Raw genomic sequence first — 22,862 nt, 5'->3', positions numbered from 1 at the left:
AAGACCTAAGGATTTCAGGAAGAATTTCTCCCTTGAAAGGATGGTCCAACATTGGAATGGGCTACTCAGGGAGGTGGTGGAGTCACCACCCATGGAAGTGTTCCAAAATGATTGGATGTGGCACTTACGTTATTGGATGTGGCAATATCACACTTGATGTGTGATAATGGAGCAAAGGTTGGACTCAGTGACCTTGAACATTTTTTCCAACCTTACTGAATTTGGGATTCTCTGATTCTGTGATCCTCCAGTGCAGCCCCTTATTAGCATGAGAAAACCTTTAAATTTTGGAAGATCCGTTTTTTAAAGGGGAAGAGAGAATAAAATCACTTTAATCCTCTAGGAAAAATAGCAGTGAAATTTCATCATTTAACCTCTTGCAAAAGAAGAGGATGTGGGCACAGTCCTGCTGGGACTTGCCCAGATTTAAGATCAGGGAGGAATGAGCCATGGGGATTTTGTTGCAGGCCTAAATCTGGCCCAATTAGCATTAAATCTTGCCTTAACTGGAGTATGTCTGATGTTGAAAAAAGCTTGCAGATAGATTATGCCAGTGTAAAATGGGAAGCAAGGCAGCTTTTGCTTTTGTCTGATAGATGCCGTAGGAAACTGAACCATGAATTGTTGGAATGTTTTTCTTTCTTTGGCTCTGCAGTTACCTTACAACAGCATGCACTTACATATTTGGCAAACTTTCCCCACCAGGTCACCAGGCTAGTAAGCAAGGGCACAGAGGGAATCAGGGTGCTGGTACCTACTCAGCTGCACAGCCACTAAACACAGCACAGGCTTGGAGTTTGACCTTGATGACAGCTAGAAATAAGCTCAAAGACCAAATCCCTGCAATGTGTGCTGCCCCTCAGGATGGCCCAGCCAGGTTGCTGATGGTGGAAGTGATCAGGAGAACAAATGCTTGGAGAACGGAGGTCCTGATGCCCAGAGCTCACAGGTTTTCTTGGATGAAGCTGAGCCTTGGGCTGCAGTTTGAAGCTAGGAGGATGCACCTGATCTCCTAACTCTGGGAAACACTTTAGTGATGCCTCTGATGGCAGGTGTGATGCTGGGCCTAACACTGCCTGCTCAGCTCCCTTTATCAGCAGGGAGGGGGAATGGACGAGGGGAAGGTCACAAATTACTGCATGACCAAGATCCTGGTTAGAGACAGCAAACAGAGCTCCCTGGGGCTCTCCAGGTGAACAGACAAACCTTGCTCACATGTTTTATCCATCCTCCATCCCCTGAAGTGTTCAAGGCCAGGTTGGAGGGGGCTGGCAGAAACCTGGTCTAGTGGAAGGTGGCCCATGGCAGGGGGATTAGGACTAGATGATCTTTGAGGTCCCATCTAACCCAAACTATTACAGGATTCTATAATTCTAGCACCTCTTGGGAAGGTGTCCAGAGCTGATCCAGCACAGGTAGAACATTGAAGAGCTCTGACAGACTTAGCCTGTCCAGGGGAGGTTGCAGATGGATCTGCCATGCCCCTTCACCACAAAAAAAAAAAAAAAAAAAAGAAGAGCACACATTTTGGGACTATAGGCTTTTATTGTTATGGCTGTGCTTGTCTTTACTCTTACAGTTTGGGGCTATAAGATTTCCTTTCTAAGGCTGAGTTGCTCTTTGCACTTCCAGGTGTGCACATGTGTGTACTTTTGGGCATTTATCTCTCAGCAGGTGTGAGCAGGGCAGGGGGAGTGTTTATCACCGGTGCAGGGCCAGCAGGGGGGTGTTTCCCCCTCTCAAAGCTTTCCAGCCTCGTGGAGGGGAAATGCAGCCAGCAGGATGTGCTGGGCTGCTGCACTGGGGTTTGTGTCAATGTCTGGCTCATTTCTGCTGGAAATTGCAAAATCTTTCCTGTGCAAGGAGCGGGAAGTTTTGCCCTTCGTGTACATGTAGATTGTTGAGTATTTAAATGGGGGGGAAGATTTAGGAGGCACGTGAAGCACCAGAACAAACCAGAGGAGGGGGCAGCAATCGTGCAGTTAAAAGCTGGTTTTTCACAGACTGCTATACAAGGGGTTGTTTGTTTGTTTGTTTAATTTTTTAATTTCTCTATCTCTTAATTTTACTTATTGTCTCGGTCTGTGTTTCCATCTTTTACGTTAGGAAGGGAAAATCTGTCTTTTTTGAAAGAGGGGGGATGAGGGAAAAGCAAGAGAAACTTTCTGAGTGTGTGAACTGAAAAATCAGTTATTTATTCTTTATAACAAACACTTTAAAGAGCTATAGAGACAGAAAGCTGACATTATCTAGCCTCTATACTTCCTCTCTGCTTCTCCACCTCCCCCTTTCCCTTTCCCAAATGGGAGAAAATACCTATTTGAGATGAGAGGAGGTCGTGTCTGGGATCAGCAGGAATCCCTGGGACAGGGGCAGAGCTCGCAGCCTGGCCGTGCATCTCCAGCACTCTCGTATTCCAAATTCTCCCAAATCCTCCTTGCTGGGGCCGGCAGCCCGGAGAGCAGCTGGATGGAGCAGAGAGCCTAAAAAACTTCATTCTGCAGGGGGACCTCTAGTGTTTTCCTTTCTCCATGTCCTGGCAGAGTTCCTCCAAAGTACAAATACACACAGAGCTCCCATTGTTTGCAGCCCTTCACAAGCCCACTGATCCTAATATGGAATTCAGCAGGAAACCCATGATTTCCTGACACACAGCAAGCTGGAGAAAGAAAGGAAAAACTCCATTAAAAACCTCCAGACTCTCCTCCATGTAGAAATGAAATGGAAAATGGAGTGGATTTAACAGGAATCCCTGGTTCCTGCGGCCAGGCTGGAGGAAGGGAGACGCGGATCGAAGCTGCAGGCTGCTGATATTTTTTGAAGTTGTGATAAAGACTGGGAACGGCCAGGCAGAATGAGGATTTCCTGACTGGGACAAACGAAAAAGGACAGATCACTCTTTTTTTTTTTTTCTCTATGATATTCCTCTCTGTGTGTTTAATTTATTCACCTCGATGATCCTCTTGACTGATCTGGTAACTGTTAGAAGCGGCTGTGACAGCCTGGAAACATTAGTATGATTTCCTGAGTTTGAGATTTGCTGCTCTCCCCCCACCCCCCTCCTTCTCCAAACTCAGGAAAAGTCAATACAATCGCACTTCATTTTTCCTTCATGTGCACTTGGAAGTCCTGGGAGCAGCAAGAGCAGCGGCAGCAGCAAGAATGAACTGCAAGGAGGAAAATGACAACTGCACTGACGGGAGCAGGAACAACACCAAGAAGATGCTGAAATGCGTGGTGGTTGGGGATGGTGCAGTTGGGAAAACCTGCTTGCTGATGAGCTATGCCAATGATGCCTTCCCAGAGGAGTACGTCCCCACTGTGTTTGACCACTATGCAGGTAAGAAAGGGCTTTAAAAGAAATTTAATCAATAGCTGCAGGACAGCCAGGTGGGAGGTGAAGGCAGCTCAAGGAGAGGACAGTTCAAAAGGGATGCGTGGGTTACTTCTTGTCCAGGAATGTCATTCAGGCCTGGATGGTTGCCAGGCAGCTTAGAGGGCAGCTCATGAAATTGGGACAATGCAGGATTTATTCAGAGAACTTATTTGTTTGCTTCTGATTTTTGTCTTGTTTTTGGCAAATAAGAAGCCTTAGGGATGCACTGAAATCCACTGTGTTTTGGGGCAACAAATGTGATTCAGCCTCTGTCACTTTGTATTCTTGGTTAGTTTTTGAAGTTCTGAGCTTTGCAGTTTACAGTTAAGACTATATATATGTGTATATATATATATATATATATATACATATAGATATATGCTATCACAATCTTGTCCCTCTTGGCAAATGATGCATAAATTACAATATATATATCCTATTTAAGGAATAATATTTGAGAACGTATCCTATTTTAGGAGATCTTTGAGAAAACCAGCATAGTCTCTTTCCAAGCTGTCAGTATATAACTCTCCTTTCAGAGACGTTTGTTACTCCATCTATAAATAGATTTTAATACTACAACTTGATGGTAGTGAAAAGCAGAAGAGGTGATTGATTTGAGTCTTTCATAGTCGGCGAATTTGTAGTTTAAGCAAAAAGCACAAACATAATCAAATTATATTCACTGCATTGCTGTGCAGAACAGACCCACAGGTTAAGTTCAATATTCACAGGCCTCTTTCTGTAGCAATTACTGACTTTACCCAGCTGTGTCCAAAGTTATCACGCAGATGTTTCATAGGCTAAAACTGGTTCAAACATCTGCTTAAATTTTACTATCCCAAATCCTGTTGTTTTTCTTCCCATAGTGCTCCTTTGGCTTAGGGAGTTTTTTAATGAGATCCCTGACAGATTCTAGGAGCCCTGCAAAACTCATTGCTTATCTTGCAGCAGCAGTTGGAGTTTCCCTCATTCTCTCCCCACCTCCTTAAAAACTGAATTTTCATGGCGTGGCTTATCATAGATTTGGTATTTTGTAATGGGAAAAATCCCTGTTTGCATTCTGGCTCTGTGTCAGGTTTAGCAGATGAACTGGCCAAACAAGAAAGCTGTGTAATTGCAGAATCTGATCCGTGGAAATGTGAAGACCTTTTCCTCCACCAGAGTGGGCAGCGTCACTTCTAATGCAAGCAGCTCTCTCTTTTCTCTGCCCTTCCCACCATAGATTGAGTGATCCCTTTAGGAAAAAACAAACAAAAAAACAAACAAACAACAACAACAACAACAAAACATTTCCACAGAAAAGATAGACAACAGAATATTGCCTGTTGGAAATACGTGCTTCCATGAGCCAAAATCCCTAAGGGCTGCCTTATACCCACTTTCCTGTGATAACTTCAGATCTGCTCATCCCTTAAAAAATGCTGATCCCAGCACCCATTGCCCTTCTCCCACTCTCTTCCATGCCCTGCAAATACCTCTCTGCCTGTGGGAAAAGCCATCAATAGCTGGTGCCAGACCACGTGGGCATCGGTCTTGGTGGTTTTGGTGTGAGCCTAGGGCACACATGTGGCATTTGGTGGGGGACCACTCTGAGTTTCTCCTCCCTAACCAGCCACAGGTGACTTGCAGGGACTTGCTTTGATTCTCTTTCCTCTGTCAGAACTGTTGGAAATTGCCACTGGGCTCAAAAGCTACTGAGGGATACAAGGGCTGAGGGAAGGATGGGAAGATGAAGTACCATAATCCTGATTTCCTTGGGGTAAAAGGAGTATGAAGGTACTTTTAAATCAAGCCTCATTTCCAGGGTTTGAAGATTTAGCCCCTAAAATATCTCCAGCTCTTTTTATCTACCTTCTTAACTACTATAGCACATAAATATAAAAGTATTTTCAGTGAGAAAAACTAATAAAAATAAGGGGAAAAAATAGCTCTGCTTATTAACATGCTGTTCTGAGACAATCCCTGCCCAGTGGCAGTGGTCAAAACTTGCATTGATCACAAATGGAATTTCAGTGTTTTGAGGAATCCCATAATTTATTAAACCAATTTAAGTACAAAATTGCATACAGAGTTGAGCAGTAGGAATTACTTCTAGAGCAGAGTGCTGGAAAAAATCCCACCCATAAAAATATGACATGGCATAAAGTATAACACAGCCTATTTAAAATACTGTGGGTATTGATTGAGCGAAGAACTCACTTGGGGGAACCTTACGCCTGAGCTTACAGTTTTTAGGATCTTCCACTGGATTTCCCACATCCATCTGTGTGGCAGCCCATGGTGAACAGGAGAGGTGGCACAGCAGTACAATGGTCACAGAGGTACCATGGGCATGGTGGCAGCACAGCATATGGGAAAGCTGCATACATGGACAGATGCTGAAGGGTGTAGGAGGCTCTGGAAAATCACATTTGAATTTACCCCAGGAAAATGGTTTGTCTACCTCTGTCCCTGTCACTGCTGAAACCAAGTGTTCCAGTTTTCCCAAGCAAGCTGAAAACATCAGATTCAATGGTTCATTTCTGTGCTGGAAATGCTCAAAAGCAATTAATTCCTGCAGATTTTTGCAAAGCTGCACTTTCCATGGAAGGTTTTCCACCCAGGTGTAATTACCAGCAGTGGTGTGTTAGCAAGGGCTTCCTCTTGCCTCACCAGGTCACAGCCTGCTTGTGACTCCTGGGGCATTTACCAATTTACTTCTTTCTAATGGAAAATGTAGGGAGTGGGGAGGGGAAGCATTAAAACCCAAGGATTCCAGTGGTGATCTCAGAGCAGTTTCTCACTGCCACGACTCCAGCGACTCGGGGGAGACAGTGATGCTCTCCAGCCCAGCTTTGGGAAAAGCTCCAGCAGCACCAGTGCCGTGGCCAAGGCTTTAACTGTTCATGGCCCTGCAGCACCAGCTCCGTGCACTTGCCCTGCTGCATCTCCTCTCCTCAGCTCCTGCAGCTGAAGCAGGTGGATGCAACAACAGGAGTGGTTGGAGGAAGAAACAGCTGAGTCCCTGCACTATTAGATCTGCACGGTGCTTACCCAGTGCCTTGCACATGTAAAGAGCTTGAAACCACTTTATAAAAGTTGGGCCCAACCTGCCTCTAAGCAAATCAAAGGCAGGAGCTGAGTGTCCCCCAGGGAAGGAGCAGATATTCCTGCAGATAACTCACACAGCATTTACAGCTCGGACGCAGCGGTGCCTGGCACCAGAAGCTCTTGGTGGCTCACCACGTGTGCAGCTGCACTGCACAAAAGTCCAGACCAGTGATTAGCTCCATACTGGTAATATCCTGCCTCAGATTTCACCCACAGTCCACAAAACCGAATTTCTTCAGGGCCTGTAGCCAATGTTGGGATGTGATGGGTGTAGAGTAGGATCAGAGCAATGCCAGACAGATGGGGAGGGCAAATTTGTTACTTGGATATGAAAATGGTTTCTTTCATTGGATGCATGGAATTTTATGGGTCTGGTTATTTCTCAAGGCATTTTGAAGAGGTTTTGCTGGAGGCCAGAGCCCTGAGTAGGTTTCCTTGCTTTGGTGAATTTCCAAGTCCCGTACTGGAAGTGTTTAGCCGCAAGACAAATGGCTGTTTCTAGGGCAGGCTCACCAAAGTGCTATCCTAGTGACAAACAGGATATTGCTGGCAATAGCTGCAACAATAGGGGCTGTTTGGATAGTGAGTGGATGCTTTAACATGCTGGTTCCACTCCTTTGAACACCAAATGCTGGTTTTCTGTGAGCAAAGGTCTCTCAGCCAGGGTGACTTGTATTGTGCCTAGGTATGTGAGGTTACAACTGTTTATTTAGGGCTGAGGTTGGACCAACAAAAAAAACTCAATTCAACAACTAACAGAGCTGGTTTAATAATACCAAAGTTAGCTGGTTTGCTCTGTGAAATACATAAGTAAAATGTGTGTTGCTACTTAGGAAGCCACTGAGCATCCCATTTTATATCCATGAAGCCTAAAAACATAGCAATTTTTAGCATTAAATTTATTTGCTCTAAAATTTATTTTCAGGCTTCCTGGAGAGGTGATCAATGTCCCAAGGCTGTCAGTGTTTAATAGGCATTTGTATAATGCCCTTAATTATGTGCTGGGAGTTTTGATCAGCCCTGAAATGGTCAAGCAGGACTAAATGATCACTGTAGGCCCCATCCAACTGAAGCTATTCCATTCTATTCCAGAAGTGCATTTCTTGTAAATTAAAAAAAAAAAAAAACAACTCTCTATGCTTAAGGAGCAGTAACAATGGCATGCAGCTAACTTGGCCCACTGTGCAGACAAGGGTGATTGGACTCATCAGATGGCTGAAGTCTGAGGAAAAGAGGGTTGTGAGTCTTAAACTCAAGTCTAGTTCAGCCGTAGTACTGAGATTAATACCATACAAACAGCTTTAGGAGCCAGAGTTGCATCTTTGATAAATGAGAGAGGTCAATCCCTCCAAAGGAGAACTGCAAAGCATCTGCAAAAAGTAGATGGTGCAAATATGTCCCTCCCTCCCATCATGTGTCGGCACAAACTGGTGAACATTTATAAATAGAGAACCCATTTGAAAAAAATTAGCACTGGCATGTGATCAGCTAATTAATAGCATACAGAATAGCTTAGCCCTGACTGGGGCTTTGTAAATTAAAAGCAATATAGAAGAAGAGAGACATTACTTACTGTTAGGAGACATATTTTTTGTTCTTCAGTGATGATTCAATGTAATCTGTCTGCCTTTGCACTGAAGTGGGCTGGAGCACCACTAGTCTCACAGAACAGTGATCCCAACCTTGCTGGCCAGACAAGCCATGCAAGAAGGGAGAGTCTCCTGCTCTGGCATTTTTAGTGGCACAGGAGCTGTATGACTGCTCTTGCCCAGAGCAGGCAAATCCACAGATCTATTATGCCCTGCCTGTATGTCACAGCACTGACCCAAATCCCTGTTCCTCATGTCCCCCCATGGAGGAAAGGAGCTGGAAGTGGGTTATCTGTGATCCTGGGGCTGCCATGGCTGCTTGCTCTCCATCCTGGGGCAGGCAGCAGCACCCAGGGGAGATAGGCCAAGCACCAGGCAGCTCTTGCCTCTGCTCTGTTCTTGCTCCCCAAAGAGCAAGAAACACCAGCCAAGACATGGCAGAAACCCAAGGGGAGCCCTAACATCCCTAATTTCCCCAGCTACAAGCATGAGAGCACATCTGACCACACTTTTGGTGTGCTAGCCATTTTGAATTGATTGCTAATGCACACTGCTTTCAACCCATCCCTGCTTGCCATGGTGTGTAAGTGATAACCCCAAGACCATCACTTTTTTATTCCCTGTTGAAACTCTGACAGGAAAAGACTGCCTAAGTAGATCTACAATTTCTGCACGGGTGCTGCCGTGGGAGTCTTCACACTGCCACATTCTTGAGACAGTTGTCTCCTATAAACAGTCTTGGTAGCACATTAGAGAAACTCTTCATACAATGTTTGGGGTCATTAAACTCAAATAGATATAAATAGCACTGAAAGAGAGCTGTGATGTTTATTTGCATGGATATTTGCAGTGGGATTTCTTTTCCTTCTAATGTTCATCCAATTTTGATCACACAGATTTGAACTTTAGCCTTGAGACAAGAAAGCATTGACTCTTTTGAGAGCTGGCTCTTTAAACTGGCAGCCACTGAACAGATATGTTCATTTTGCCTCTCAGGAGCTGAAAAGACTTCTCTGCCAATCTTCCTGGTATCATCCAGAATAGACCAGGGATGAATAAAACATTCAAGGTATGACAACACCACAAACACACCAGTGCAATTCAAATGTTTCCATGGCTGGATTTTTTGAAGATGAATTTTACAGAACCACTAATTCTCAGTCTCCCCACAGAAGGTTTAATTCTGTCCTGAGTCATACAAGTCAGAGGTGATGTAGTGGTCCTCAGGCTTTTCACATCCAGGAAGCCTGAACAGTATTTTTACCAAAAAGATGCCTTTTGCTTGAATCACCATGGATATTCCACACTCATTTGGGAGGCTCCACATACACCCCCAAGCATCTTAAGGCCTTTTCCTTCTGAAGGTGCTGTCAGTGTGCAAAGAGCCAAGATAACTATCGCTGCTATCTCTTCCTCACACACATCCCTGTATTGTCCTGAGGCTGCACAATCCACTTGAAGCCCATGGAGACAGAGGTGTGTGCTTTGGGTTTCTGTTTCTCAGAGCAGATGGTTTCTGCAGCAGTGCTCTGAGCACTGACCAAGTCCCCATTGTCCCCTGCCCCTACAGCTGTGAATGGAGATGAGCCTGCAGCACCCTAGCTGCTCCTTACCTTTGCCTCTGGCTGTGCTATGCAGCTTCTCTTAAGTCCTGCTGCCACTCCTGGTCTGGTTTCACTTTGGCTTTGTGCTCCAGAGAGCCCCAGAAGAGCTCTGCACCAACCCCACACCCACCAGGACCCAGCTGACAGCCCAGGACATAGAACTGATTTCTCCAGCCATGTCAGCAGCCAGTGGATGTCCTGGTACTTCCAGCACAGCAGAGGACAACACTGCACCATGGATGACATTGGCAGTCTGAAAACTGCGTGTAGAGAGTAAGGAAACTACAGCACACATCACAAAGGATGGGGCCAGGAATTAGAGGAGTAGATGGAGCAGCCATGTTGCTTTATCCAGATTTATCCAGCCTAAATTCCACCTAAGCCCTGCTGTCTATTCTTTGTATTTGATATGTGATGCTTGAAGGGCAAGAGGAATCACAAAGAATACTAAACAAGGAGTTAGACCATTTGGATGTGTGTTGGTGGTTTGGATGTAGAATGATGGGATTTTTCTTAAGGTCAGCCACAGGCCTGAGGGAATGGATTGGAAAGAAGGAAAAGTCAAATGGCTTAAAAAGAAATATTTCTTTGCATGGTATGTGATTAACCCGGGGAACTTATCACTTTATAAAAGTTCTTGAGGACAGAATTTTAACAAGGTGTGCAAAAAAACGGGTTGAACCGGGTATTGGGGAGATTGAGTGCTATCATAAGCTAATGAAAAAGACTTCTGCAAGAAATGAGCTGGTACAACCTTGGTTTAGAGTTCAGGACAAGACCTAAATTTAGCCTGGTGAATGTCAAATTATATTAAAGTTACTCACTGTTTTGTTAGAGATAAGACACCAGGCTGTGAGTTTGGCCCAACCTAGCACCCTGCGCCCAGAGCTTTAGAAAATAACTTTCTGGCATGATTCTTCTGATATATGGATGGACAAAAAGATTTTGAAATTTTGCTTACCCAGCAATGGACTGCTTCAAAGAGACATGAGGGAATTTAAAAAATGATCTTTTTCTTCTCCTCTACTCCAAGACAGTCAGGCCTAGCCTTTCCCTCCCTTTGTCATCTGCCTAGCATTGCAGGAGGTGACATCAGCTGAGAAGACCAAAACTGAAACTGTGGCCTCTGGCCCTTGAAGGACAATGTCTACAGCTTGAAATTAATCACATCCACTATCTCAAAATCAATAATTGACTCAGTACCTGTGGCCAAGCAACCCAGATGAGGGGACAAAGCCACTTTATGGGTGGTGGCGGATCAGGCAGCCAAGCAGATGCTTCACAGCAGAAGATGCTCCACATGTAGGAAAGAAAAACAAAAACTTAGCAAAGAAGTCTAAGAAACCGAACTCCTAGACATTAAAGCTTCATTTCTGCCAGATGTGGCAGTGTTTTCACTAAGTCATCATTGCAATGGCTTAGTTACTGATCAAGTCAATGCTAAATAGCTCTGACTTGCTTCTCATTTTCTGCTCTCTTCATAAACTTGATACTTTGATATCTGCAGTAGTGATGTCCATCATGGCTACTCTGCACCACTGAGCAGATTTTGCCGTGCAGGCAGTGCCTTTCCTATGTTCTGAATTTCCAGTTGTTATGGCCAGACCTAATGACATCATGGAAATGGCAAGGGATGAGGAAGAGCAAACATATTTCCTTCAATTGTTCTGTTCAGACAAAGTCATTAAACAGTAATGACATCTCCTGTCAAATTATTATCTTTCCAATAAAAAAAAAATACAAGTTATTATATTTCTCATCTGCTTTTAAAAGTGACCATTTGCCATTCTCCACTTATATTGTCCTTGTACCTTGAGCTATGGGTTTTCCACCCAAGTCAGGGAATATGTTACTAAAGAATGAAAGTTTTACGAATTGTCACCCAATGTTTTATGCCAAGAGGGGGTGAATGAATTAATTCTAAACAGGATTATTGGAGCAGTATTCATCTCCCTTTTCTCCACAAATAATATCTGGGGAAATTAATGTCTAATAATTAAAAGATTGCCAAAAAAAAGTTGATTTACCTTATTTAATATCTAGCATAATTTGCATTCAAAGTGAGAGGTCTCCCCCCTTCATAGATTTAAGGCCAAGCTCAAAACCCTCTTCTTAAATGGAAAGTCATATGTGAGGCAAGATGGCTTGGAAGGGTCCTGGGGGACACGGTCACCTGCTGGGCATTGCTGTCCCCTAGCTAGTCCTCATATCCAAAGTGGTGTTTGGGGTCTAGGGAAGGGGAAGGCATGAAGGACCATGACAGGCTGTTATTTTAGCTAACACAGTTCTCCACATTCAGTGTGTGTCCAGTGGAGCAGCAAAGCCAGCACTGGGGCTGCCCCAGGGTTGCCTTTTTACCTCGGGAACTGGCACAGCAATGAATCCATAAATACACCCACCACCCTCAAGGGAAGAAAAGGCTGGAAAAAAACTTTCACTGACAGGAGAAATACTGGGAAAAAAAAAAAAAAAGCAAACCTCCCAAAGGAAGGAGATGGACAGCTGTAAAAATATTCCCAAGCACAGTGGCACAGGAGGCACAGTCAGGAGTGTGATGGCATTGGAGCAAGAGGGAAAAAAACAACACAATGCTGTACCAACATCCTCACTCCTGGTTCAGGGCAGTGTGCAAGTGTCTCATGGAAACAACAGCCCCAGGGATGAGCACAGGAGCCAGCACATAAACACCTGAAAGAGTTAAAAAGGGCTGTGCAGAGGGGCTGGACAGAAAGGTCCTGCCACAGGGCAGGAGGATGCCTGAGATGACTCTGAAACTGCTTTCCAACCCCTGCAAACAGAGGCCATGTCTCCTCCTAAAGACTCTCTGGCACTGACTCCAGCTATAACTTTGAAGTAATGGCATTAACAGGATCTGCTCATGCTTGGCTTTCTGCAGACTTTAAGGAGAAGCACAGCTCCAGCAGTGAGTGGGAAAACATACATGTTCAAACATAGCATTAATTTCTGTCCCCTGGGAGATGGGACCAAAAGAGCATCTATTTGCAATAATATGCTGCTTTGCTGAGAACAGACTTAAAGGAAAATCCCATAAGGTTGAAAAATGTGTTTTAAACTCACAAACTGTCTCATGATCTGTCTTCAGAGCTGGCAGCCATCCAGGTGCTGTGTCCTCACAGGCCAGACCCTCTCCATCTAGGACACACATGGTTTCTGAGCAATGCCCCCAGCTCCATTTCAGAACTGGTTTTCTCCAACAACTAAGTGTAAAGTCAACATCTATGTCTAATTTTGGGAGCCCAGTTGCTGAAGTCTCTGTCCACAAGCAGCAGAAATGCAGAGACTTGATTTTTTATTTAGAAGTTGAGGCATTTCCACAAGGGAATCTCAGCTCTGGCACAAACACACTGAAAATGCCTCCTGAGACCATCTATTTTATGCTGTCTGTATCAAGCCATGGCTTGTGGCAGTAATGCCCAGGACCTCATGTTGTCCATTCCAGCTGGGTTTGGGCTGTATGATCCTGCTTCCCAAATGGTTCCACATGGGCACACAAACTCCACTAAGGGCTCGTGGTGTATCCGCATAGAAATCACAAAATAGCTCTAGAGAGCTGTTCTGAAACTGCATCTTTATTTTTGTTTAGTTGCAGCTACTCACAAATTATTTTCAGCTGTATCAAAAACAAAAAGGAGATTGTAGAATTGCTTGTAGTTTCTGTCTAGTTTGAGCCCATTTTTGCTGATTGAAAACTTACCATCAAAATTTTCAGCAAAAGCATGAACAACTTCTAGGAGGCCATTAGGATGCTATTATTTAAGCTCCTAGAAAGACCCTTTACCTCCACAGTACAGCTCTGCTTTGTTCTGGGTAGCCAGTAATGTAACCAATGAATTGCAAAAATCCAGCAGTTTCCTTCATCTCATTATTTTCTAGTTGCTGCTCAGGATATTTTAAGCCTATTCCAGGAATACAAGGGAGCAACACCTCTCATTAAAAATATGTATGTGAAGTACAGCTTTAAGAAAATATTTTCCAGGAATATCAGCCATGAAAACAGGATCAATCTCAACATTAAAAGAGGAGTTCATACTCAAAACAAATTCAGCTAATCTGCCAGAAACCAGGCCTTATGGATGAAGTCCAAATTAGCTGAGCCAGTTCATGATGTCATTAATATGGAGAATTTTCCTTACCACGCACAGAAATAGTCTCTCACGGGTTGTGCCACTTGAAGATCTGCTAGGCATTTACCTAAACCATTTGCTTTGGTTCAAGTCCAGTTGGGTGAGGTTGCTGTGGTTCCTTGATTTTAATACTTTACAGTGTTAAGTGCATTTTCTCCCTCGAGTGTCCCTCACGGGAAACTGCTAAAATGGTGAAATAATTCATTCTTCCATTATTTGAATCACATTGCTCAATTTACTTCCTTTCCTGTAAAGAGCTCCTTGTAGCAATACCATAAGTCCCTCCTAATGCTTCCAGGGAAGGAAGAAGCAACAGGGAGTGTGAATACAAAATGAGGCCCCAAATCTGAAGTAATGTTTGACAAAGGCAATCTGTGCCAAGATAATGGGGGAACAGCAAAAACTTGTGTTCTCTCCATATGGTGCTCCCAACTGGGTTTCTCTCCCCTTTGCCTTCTATTTAAATGCATGAAAGTGAGAGATTAGGAAAAGAAAAATAATAATATGAGTCTTGCAATGATTTTGCAAGAACAGTATTTTGAGACTATGCCTGACAGGGTGGAAAATCCTGAGGACATGGGGGAGTCTTGTTCCTGGCCAAATATGTTCACAGTATGTCCTGGTGAGGTGCACGAGACAATTCTTACAAAAACCTCCTGACTAGAAAGCACCTTGTACTTTCCATCACATGTAGCCTTTCCAGGTCCTTATTTCCTTCCTGCTGCTTCCTCCAGCTTTCAGAATGAATATCCACATTTCCTTTTCTTGGCATTTATTTTCCACGCTGCTTTTTTTCTCATGAGTGGGGTCTTTCCACCTGAAATATTAAAGAAAAAGAACGACAGATTGTCTTCCCAAAGCTTTCCTGAATACAGCATAGGCCATGGAGCTGGCCAGAACCAGATATGGATCCTGCAGAGCCTCCTCTGAGGCAGCTGGGTCCAAAACCAAACCACAGACATTGCACACATAGCGGCTGCCCCACACGCCCTGGCTGATAATTATTACCGGGTGTCTCTTCTGATTCCCTCTGATGCTGCCAAGATGGCCAGGGCCAAGGACATGAAAGCAGATGTTCTTCCTCCTGACAGATGTCAGCTCTGCCCCATGGAAAATGTCATCTGAGATGGGTGAGAGCCAGCAAGCAGCCAGACAGGGCTTTGCAGGATGATGGTGGGACCACCCCATGGTGTCCGCTGTCCGTTCCAGCAGCCACCTCTTTCCTGGCAAAACCCCGCCACAGAATTCCATAAAAATATTATCTCAGCATTGTGTAAGTTAGGGAAGGTCAGATGAGCCAAGGAGCTGCATGAGAACCAAAAATAATGCCCAAGTAAATAGGAGAGAAGAAGTGGAGAAGTGTGGGAAAGAAATGTGCATCCTTAGAGGATGGAGGGGAAAGGTATGTTTAAGAGCAGACAGTCCAGAAGATGTCCATAAATCACAAAACAAGTGATTTGTAACAACTATGTTTTGGGGGATATGACTCAGAGTTTTGAACTTCTGGGTTAGCAAAAGTTCTGGCCAGAGCATTTTTCATGAACTGTCCCACCAAGAGAAAATGCTGATTCACGAAAGCTGAAGCATTTTTTAAATACTTGAAAGGACAAATTCTTGAGGTCCAGGGCCCTCTGGTTATTTCTGACAGTGCAGCAAAAAAGGCCCAAATTGAAAACATAATATCTGAAGGTTTTGTTTTCATTCCATTGTAAAATGAAAACAAATTGTAAAACCTCAGAAGTTGTCACAAAGCTGAATTATCATCCCCCTGGCCAGTTCTACTTAGCTGTTGTTATTATCCTTTTTCCAGTTGCTGTAGTGCAACCATTATTAACCAAGGGCAGGCTTCCTCTAAATGAAATATTTGTGCAGCAAAGACAAAAAATTTCCAAGTGCTTCAAATAATATGAGTTTAGGTGTGGTTTTGGGCTCTCTCAACATGAAGAGCTGCAGTGGTTGCAGGGAGAGGTTGGCAATCCTCACAAGCCTTGGCAAACCTGATGGCAGAACCACACAAGTGCTCAGGAGAAGGGAAAACAGTCTTTGAGCTGAGTGTTGCTCATTCTGTCTTCACTCACTCTGGTTTAGGCTAATGCAGAAGTTTTATTCCTTCTTCTCTTTTGATGACTTCTGTCATCATGTAAATGTCCAATAAATCCACATTTCTGATTTATACGACTATATATATGTTTGATTCCCAGAAGAAGGAAGTTACCCCAAAAACTCTCAAAGGTTTCCAAGGGACATCCTCCCTCTGCCAGACACAATTTTGCTCCAGTGAGTGGTTCCCAAAGTTAGTGACACTGGAACAGGGACTTAGCTGGAGAGAGGTGTCTGTGGCCACATTCTGGAAATGCTGCTTATAAATTATGAAGGAAATATAAAGGACCTGACTGGGAGCTCATTCTGCATTCACTTAGGAAGAGCACCATTATAGTTAGGGGAATTGGGTTCTGTGCAATTAGTTCAGTTGAAATTCAACCTATATTCCCATTTCTGCCGCAGGATCCCTCCCATATATCTGCATTTCTGTTGTCTGTCATGTTAACAAACCAAGGCACTGCTGTTTGATAGGAGGGGTTCATTCCACAAGCCTGGAGCTAAAACAGTCAGTCCTTCCCAGGAGCTTCTCCAGGGAGGACTCAAAATCTTGTCATAAGTATGAATTACATCTGACCTAAAGAAGTTCATTTGGGGTGTCTGAGGACCACTGAATTTCAGATTTCCTATGTGGGCAACCCTTTTGAATGTGTTCCTGCTGTGGGCTGTCAGGCAAGAAATAAAACAGAGACAACAGAAGTAGTGGGAAGTCACTGCTGAGGGTGCCTGATGGATTTTCTTCCTTAGAAGAGCTGAAAGCATAACCTGAAAGAGGCTGGTTTCCTTTCCCAGTCAGTGTGGTGGGTGTGGGTGCCTAAAATTAGATGTAGCCTCTATTAGTTGTAAATATTTATGCCTGTTCCCATAATAAATGGCTTTTAGTCTTCAGCATGAAGAAATTGTGGTAAATACATTTTCAGATTGAAAAAGGAAGGAGTGATAGATCTTTAGGCAATCTTTTTCAAGGCTGGCTGTGTTCACACAAGATTTGGGTTTGTCTGGTTTTGGAAGGCTCACAGAGTTGGGGCCAAGCAAATCTAAGTCAGGAAATCCTTGAAGTGAAAGAATGTATGATATATAATAGAAAGACAATAGATTAGTAAAATAAGAAAAATAAGCAGGTATTTTAACTAATGCAATTCTGTGCAAAATTCTAAGCTCCCAAGGAATCAGAATAAAGACACAGATACACAGTAGATAACTTCTCAAGAATAAACTATTAATTTTCTCCCTATATATTTACAGAACATGTAGGGAAATGTTAATGTATTAATAATTCTATGCTTTATTTTTTTCAAAGAATTAGATTAGAAACAAACCATATGTTTGGATTTTTTTTTTTCCAAATTTTGTTCTTTGTTATATTAATTTATATAAACAATTGGAGAAGTACCTATAAGTTTCCATTTCATTGGAAATGGAATTCCATTGGAATTTTCCCCAAAATCATTTCACAGATGCCTCTTGCTAAGCAAAGACAACAGTTCTAATGTCCCTCACTATTTCCATCCCTGTTATTTACAGGGGCTCATTAATGAAATTTATTTCTCTCCATGTTTTGGAATAATCAGAGGAATAAGAGGTTGATCAGCAGGGGAATACAGATATCATTTCTCCAATTCTGGGAAATCTCCCATGTACCTGCTCAGAGAAAAGCAACCCCACCAAAATCCTGGTAAGGGCCAGAGTTCACCAGCAACAATAGGAGGGAACAGTAACAGGAACCAGAAAGTCAGGGCAGATCAGGCAAAACAAACACCAACTTCAAAAAATGTGCAGAGCCCAGAAGGAAACTGGACTTTGGCATTCACACTGTACAATGGAGTCTTTCCCAGGGTAGAAAAATATGTAGTTGGCTGGAAAAGTTTTCTCGCTTGCCTGCACACCTCAGGCCATAGCCAGATGTGAGAGGATGAAAAGTATATTTACCTCTTATGGAAAATTAGGGCAGGGTTTTTGAAGCCACCTTGTAGATCTGGAGATCCCATTCAAATTCATTTTGGAAACAGACATTTTGGGTTCCTTGGGAAAATCCCCCCCCTCATTTTGACTTCTAAGATGTTCAAATCCTCTCATTAATCTTCCTGAGCTGCTGAAGGTTCCCATCTCCTCCATGGCCAAGGGTCCTGTCACAGCCATCAGGGTCTTCCCTGCAGGGCAGCAGGAAGCTCCCCTCAGCACCCACTGCATTAATTTATAGAATGACTTCTTTGGGTGGCCATTCAACCCTTGGCTATGGAAATACAAGTGCTCAGTAGGAGTCTCAGCATCAGAGGCTTTGGTAGCTGTAGCAGAGGATGTTTGACATCACAATTTCTGCAGTCACCCAGTTCCCTTAGCTCAGCAAAAGTACAGAGTAGCTGGGAGATGATCACTGACACAGGGAGTGCAGTGGATACACTCCAGATGTCTCTTTAACATCTGCTGGGATTTGTATTCACCCATTGGCAGATGGGAAACCTCAGTTCTGAAAAAAAAAAAAAAAAAAAAAAAAAAAAAAAAAATCTATGGGCTGAGTTTATGGTAAGGTAGCCAAGACTAGAACTTCTAGTGGTTTGTTTGTCATCCAGCTATTTCTAGAAATATCTCCCTCTGCCCTCTTGGACACCAGGGTGTGTATTTCCCAGACTTGTAGATGTCTTAAAAGAAAACAGATCTTATACCAGGAAGAAGTGAGACTGTGGAGATCAATATGTCTGAAGGAACAGGGGTGGGAAAAACTCCAGGGAAAAATGTTCAAGAAGAAAAGCATATTTACTAGAAAAAGCCTCTGTAGTTTGCTATCATCCACATAGCCTTGAGTGAAAAAAGAGCTTTTTTGGAGTGAGCAAACGTAGGCAAGCATGGCAGCAGAGGCTAAGGGATGTGGTGCTGAGTTCAAAAGGATACAGCCCTTGTTTCACCTCAAAATTACAAAGTGAACAGAAGGTTATGAGGATGAAATGATTTGTAGGATTGAGTTAATTTGCCCCTGGTGAGTTCCTGTGATTACAAGAAGGTTTAATTTTTCCATAACTCAGCCACAGCTTACTTTAGCCCTGGTTTTCTGGACACCAATCCATCACTGACCAGGTAGATATAACCTGAGGAGTGTCTGACTTCCACCATCTGTTTAAGTGTCAGGGAGCCCCTCAGACACCCCAGGCTGCCTTATGAACATACCAGCAACAATTTAGCATTTTAACTGAAGGGGATGGGTTTGAAGAGATAATAGTGGTACATTTCCTGACATTTTTCTCATCCTAATTTCTCCAGAGGCTCTCAGCAGTGATCAATCTATTATTTATTTGAGAATCTGCTCCTAACCCCAAGTCCAAAGATCCTGAGTGTACAGAGGAATGTTGCTGTTCTGAGAGGGCAGAGATTTTTGAGAAACCCCTTTGTTTTGAAATCCTCTTAAAACTAAACCAAACCAGTTTCTTAGTGGTCCTCAGTGGTGCAGTATAAACAAGATTTAATTCTCATATCTTTGTCATTTACTCACTGCTTTCCCCACTGAAATGGCACCAGCTGGCCATTATTATTTCACACTCTGGAGGGTTCAAATGTTCATGAGCTCTCCGATTCTGGGAGCTCTCATTACCAAGAGCAAGAAAGGTTTCTGGGCTGTTTGGTCAAAAAACACACTTCATATACAAGCACAGCATAATAATGCATATGCTGCCTAATGTTAAGCAACCCACGGCACACTATTGCATGCTTAAAAACAAAATGAACCACTGTTATTTTAGATGATTTGATCATTAAAGCCCTGTGGGCATCACAGCAGTTAATAGTAACAGTATTTAACATCAAGGAGTAGGATATATTAAGCAAACATTAAGTTCAACCCATAACCAGTCTCTAATAAAAGCACAGCAATACATAAAAGCAGGTTTGTGTCAATACTCACATTTTATTTGGAGGGAGGCACTGGCTTGGGAGGGTCACACAGCTGCAGGGCAGGAATCATGGCCAAATCATCTGTGTCTTGGACCAAAGCCTTGCCCAGAGCCCGCCTCGCCTGCCCCCGCCGTGTGCACTAAAGCTGCTCCTGCCTTTATTTGTCCCCTGAAAGAGCTCGAGGTTTAAGCCCTGTTTGCTTTGCCAAAACAGTTCCCAGTCAGGCACCACATCGTGATTTGTTTTCTGTTTCAGTGTCTGTTCATGCACAGGGAGTGGAATCACTCTGCTGAAGGCAATATTCCTGTTGGCATGGCCAGGACAGGGATTTCACCCTGTGCCCAAAAAGCCTTCCCAGCTGGGCAGCCAGGCTTTCCCTTTACTGCCCTTCATGCCATTTCTGCCAGCATTGCTGGGTCCATGCCCACATGGGTGATGTTGGAGATCACTGAACTCTGCCCTGAGGGGAGCAGCAGAAATACAGAGTGAGGGACTATGGACCACAGCAAGTTTTTGTCCTTTCTGCCACTAAAAGCTTCCCTCCATCTTTATTCAGCCCCTGTGCAGCTGTAATTACACATTTGCCTCCATGCATGGCAAGGAAAGTCCTTCCCATAATCATGTTTACACTCATCTGGGTTTAAAAACTCATTGAAGATAAGCACACACTTGCGTGTTCTGCTAAAAAAAAACCCAGAATGAGGAGAGTCGGAATTACGCAATATGGAAAGAATACTCTCCATTTATTCAGCGTGTCTTGACAGTACATAAAAAAAACATTCTGGAGCTTTCTTCTGGGCCAAATATTTCTCCCACTTCATACCATAGGTATGCTCCAATTGTGCTGGGAGCAGAATGGCAATACTATGACTCACTCCATATTGTAGGCTGGAAGAACCATATTTTGTTCCAGAATGAAATCGATCGTAGGCACAAGATTTAAAAGGCAGCTTTTTGTAAACTCTACTCCAGTGTGTTCTGGAGTAGAGTGTTTTGATCAGTTGCACCATCCAGTCCCTCTCCAGCTACAGCCTTGGCTTTGCTTATTTTTAAATTTACAACTGTGATGGGAATATAGCAGGTCCAAATTACCTTGCAGTGACGAGTGCAGGAGTTAAATGAATTTTTTGTGTTTCTTTCCAGAGCAACCCTCAGGGCAGTAATTGCTGCCACACATTTCTGCCATCAATTCAGTGTTGTGATGTGCTGAAGCACTCAGGCACAAATGAAATGATGCTGTTCTTGTGTCTCATAAGGGTGATACAAATCTTTCCCTCTGCCATCCTATAGGGAGTGCGAATGATCATCCTCCTGCTTTGCTTTTGCATAAATGACAAAGGGTTGGCCCCCACAAGACCATCACGGGCTGAAGGTTTAGATTTAAGTTTTCTTTGGTAGGATGGAAGCAAAAAATAATTTAATTCCCATGTTTTAGCAGATGATGCAAAGCCTCTATGCTGTTTAGCACCATTTGGAACAATCCAGCATTGTCCCCTCTGCGTAGGCTCAGACACCAGCCAGCATCACTGGCCCCAGCACGGCCAAACTGGAAACTTCAGAGGAGCACATGAAGTCCTTAAAAAATATCCCCAGGGTTAAAAACAAGCCCTGGGAAACAGTGCCCTGACTCACAGCCTTTCTCACTAGGACTGAAGCATTTTTAAATACAACTGCCTGTCTCAAAGCTGAAGGGACTCTTGCTGGTGTTTACTCTGGAAGTGCCTTAAGCACCAGCCATGCTTTTCACTTCTGACAAGCAAAGCCCATGTGGCAGAGCTTTGGCAGCCACATCAGCCAGCCACGCTTTCTAGGGCTTGCCTCTGAAAAAAATAGCATCAGGATCCCTGTGTGGAACACACAGAAATCATGTACAATGTTGGAGGTTCCTGTATATCCCAGCCCAGCAGGATACAGCTTCCTGTATATCCAGCAGCTGAAGAGCAAGGATTCCTTGCTGCAATTCCCATTTCATACGTGGCTTTGTGTTTAACCTGCCAAGGCTCCTCTGCACACCTCAGTGGCTGTTCCACATCCAAGAAATCAGGGCAGATAGAGCAGCTCTGTAAATCTTCAGCTGCCTGGCCTTGGGCTCTGGCCAGAAATCCTTCCTTCCCCCCTCCATGCCCACTCAACCCCTCGTAAGCCCTGAGCTTTCCTGGGATCAGCTGCACCTGACGCCTTCAGTTCAGGGCTGCATTCCTCCAGGGAACTTTGAATCCCTCGAAGGGTCTGCTCCAAGCAGGGTTTTTTTTATTTCCCATAGGAAACAAACAGTGCAGGATACCAGAGACTCCCTTCAGGGGATATACATGGAGATAAAGCCTTAAAACTGTTGGTTTTGTGGAAATAGTTGGATGGCAGATAGAGGCATTTTGCTTTTGGTGGCAGCATCCTTTGGAGACAGCGTTCCCCATCAACACAGCAACCCACACAGCTCTGGGAGAGCTCCACACTCCCATGGGTGCAAACCAGAGCTGTGCACAGCACCCGTGGGAGCACAGGGAAGGACACTGCAGGGTTAAAAACACACACTCTCAGGCTGTAAAAACATGTCCCGTAAAACCAAGTTGGGATTATTCCTCTCTATATCAAGTCTGTCTTGCAAAGAATGCTCTTGAAATGGAAAGTATCCCAAAAGGTCACAAAAATAATAGAAGGTTTCAAAAATGAGGTGTGTAAAGGGAAAAAAAATCCAGCATTGCAGACATCAAAGACAGGGACTGTGTGGAAAAACAATACAGAGCAGCAGGTAAAAGTCCAGAGGGAGCAGGGAGGAAGAGAGAATAGGAAGCTCAGGGCAGAAGGATCCTCTTTTTTTTAGTGGAGTTCATACCTACAGAACAGCCGAAATGACCTTCAACTGCGCAAAATTTAGAATAAAAGCTTTCTACTAAAATTCAACTGCCCAGTGAAATTCCTGTGGCACCATCAAAGCAGATCTGCAGTTCAGAGGAAGAGTGGGCAGGGAGTGGATGCTCATTCACAAGGCCCAGCATCACATCTTCACCTTCTAAAGTCACACTGTCTGTTCTTGTCCTGTTTATCTGGTCAAATAAGAATCTACAGTAATATC

At 43.8% G+C, this 22,862-nt stretch overlaps 1 protein-coding gene and 1 long non-coding RNA gene across 2 annotated transcripts in view; one reads left to right on the top strand and one right to left on the bottom strand.

The window, feature by feature from the left end:
- Window positions 1-1,534: 1,534 nt before the first annotated feature.
- RHOJ (ras homolog family member J) overlaps window positions 1,535-22,862 on the top strand; it is a 61,541-nt gene continuing 40,213 nt past the window's right edge. Inside the window, exon 1 of the mRNA XM_021554460.3 lies at window positions 1,535-3,340. Within this exon, the coding sequence (XP_021410135.1) occupies window positions 3,163-3,340 (178 nt within the window). The 5' untranslated portion in view covers window positions 1,535-3,162. The remainder of the gene's footprint in view (window positions 3,341-22,862) is intronic.
- LOC146767427 (uncharacterized) lies at window positions 3,103-21,031 on the bottom strand. The gene is made up of 2 exons (XR_014955801.1): window positions 19,800-21,031; window positions 3,103-14,624 (listed from the first exon to the last, which is right to left on the bottom strand). It is a non-coding gene; the product is annotated as an uncharacterized LOC146767427 (long non-coding RNA).

This window comes from Lonchura striata, chromosome 5, assembly GCF_050655825.1.
Source record: "Lonchura striata isolate lonStrDom1 chromosome 5, ASM5065582v1, whole genome shotgun sequence".
NCBI lineage: Eukaryota > Metazoa > Chordata > Aves > Passeriformes > Estrildidae > Lonchura > Lonchura striata.
This window is presented reverse-complemented; position numbering and strand designations above follow the sequence as displayed.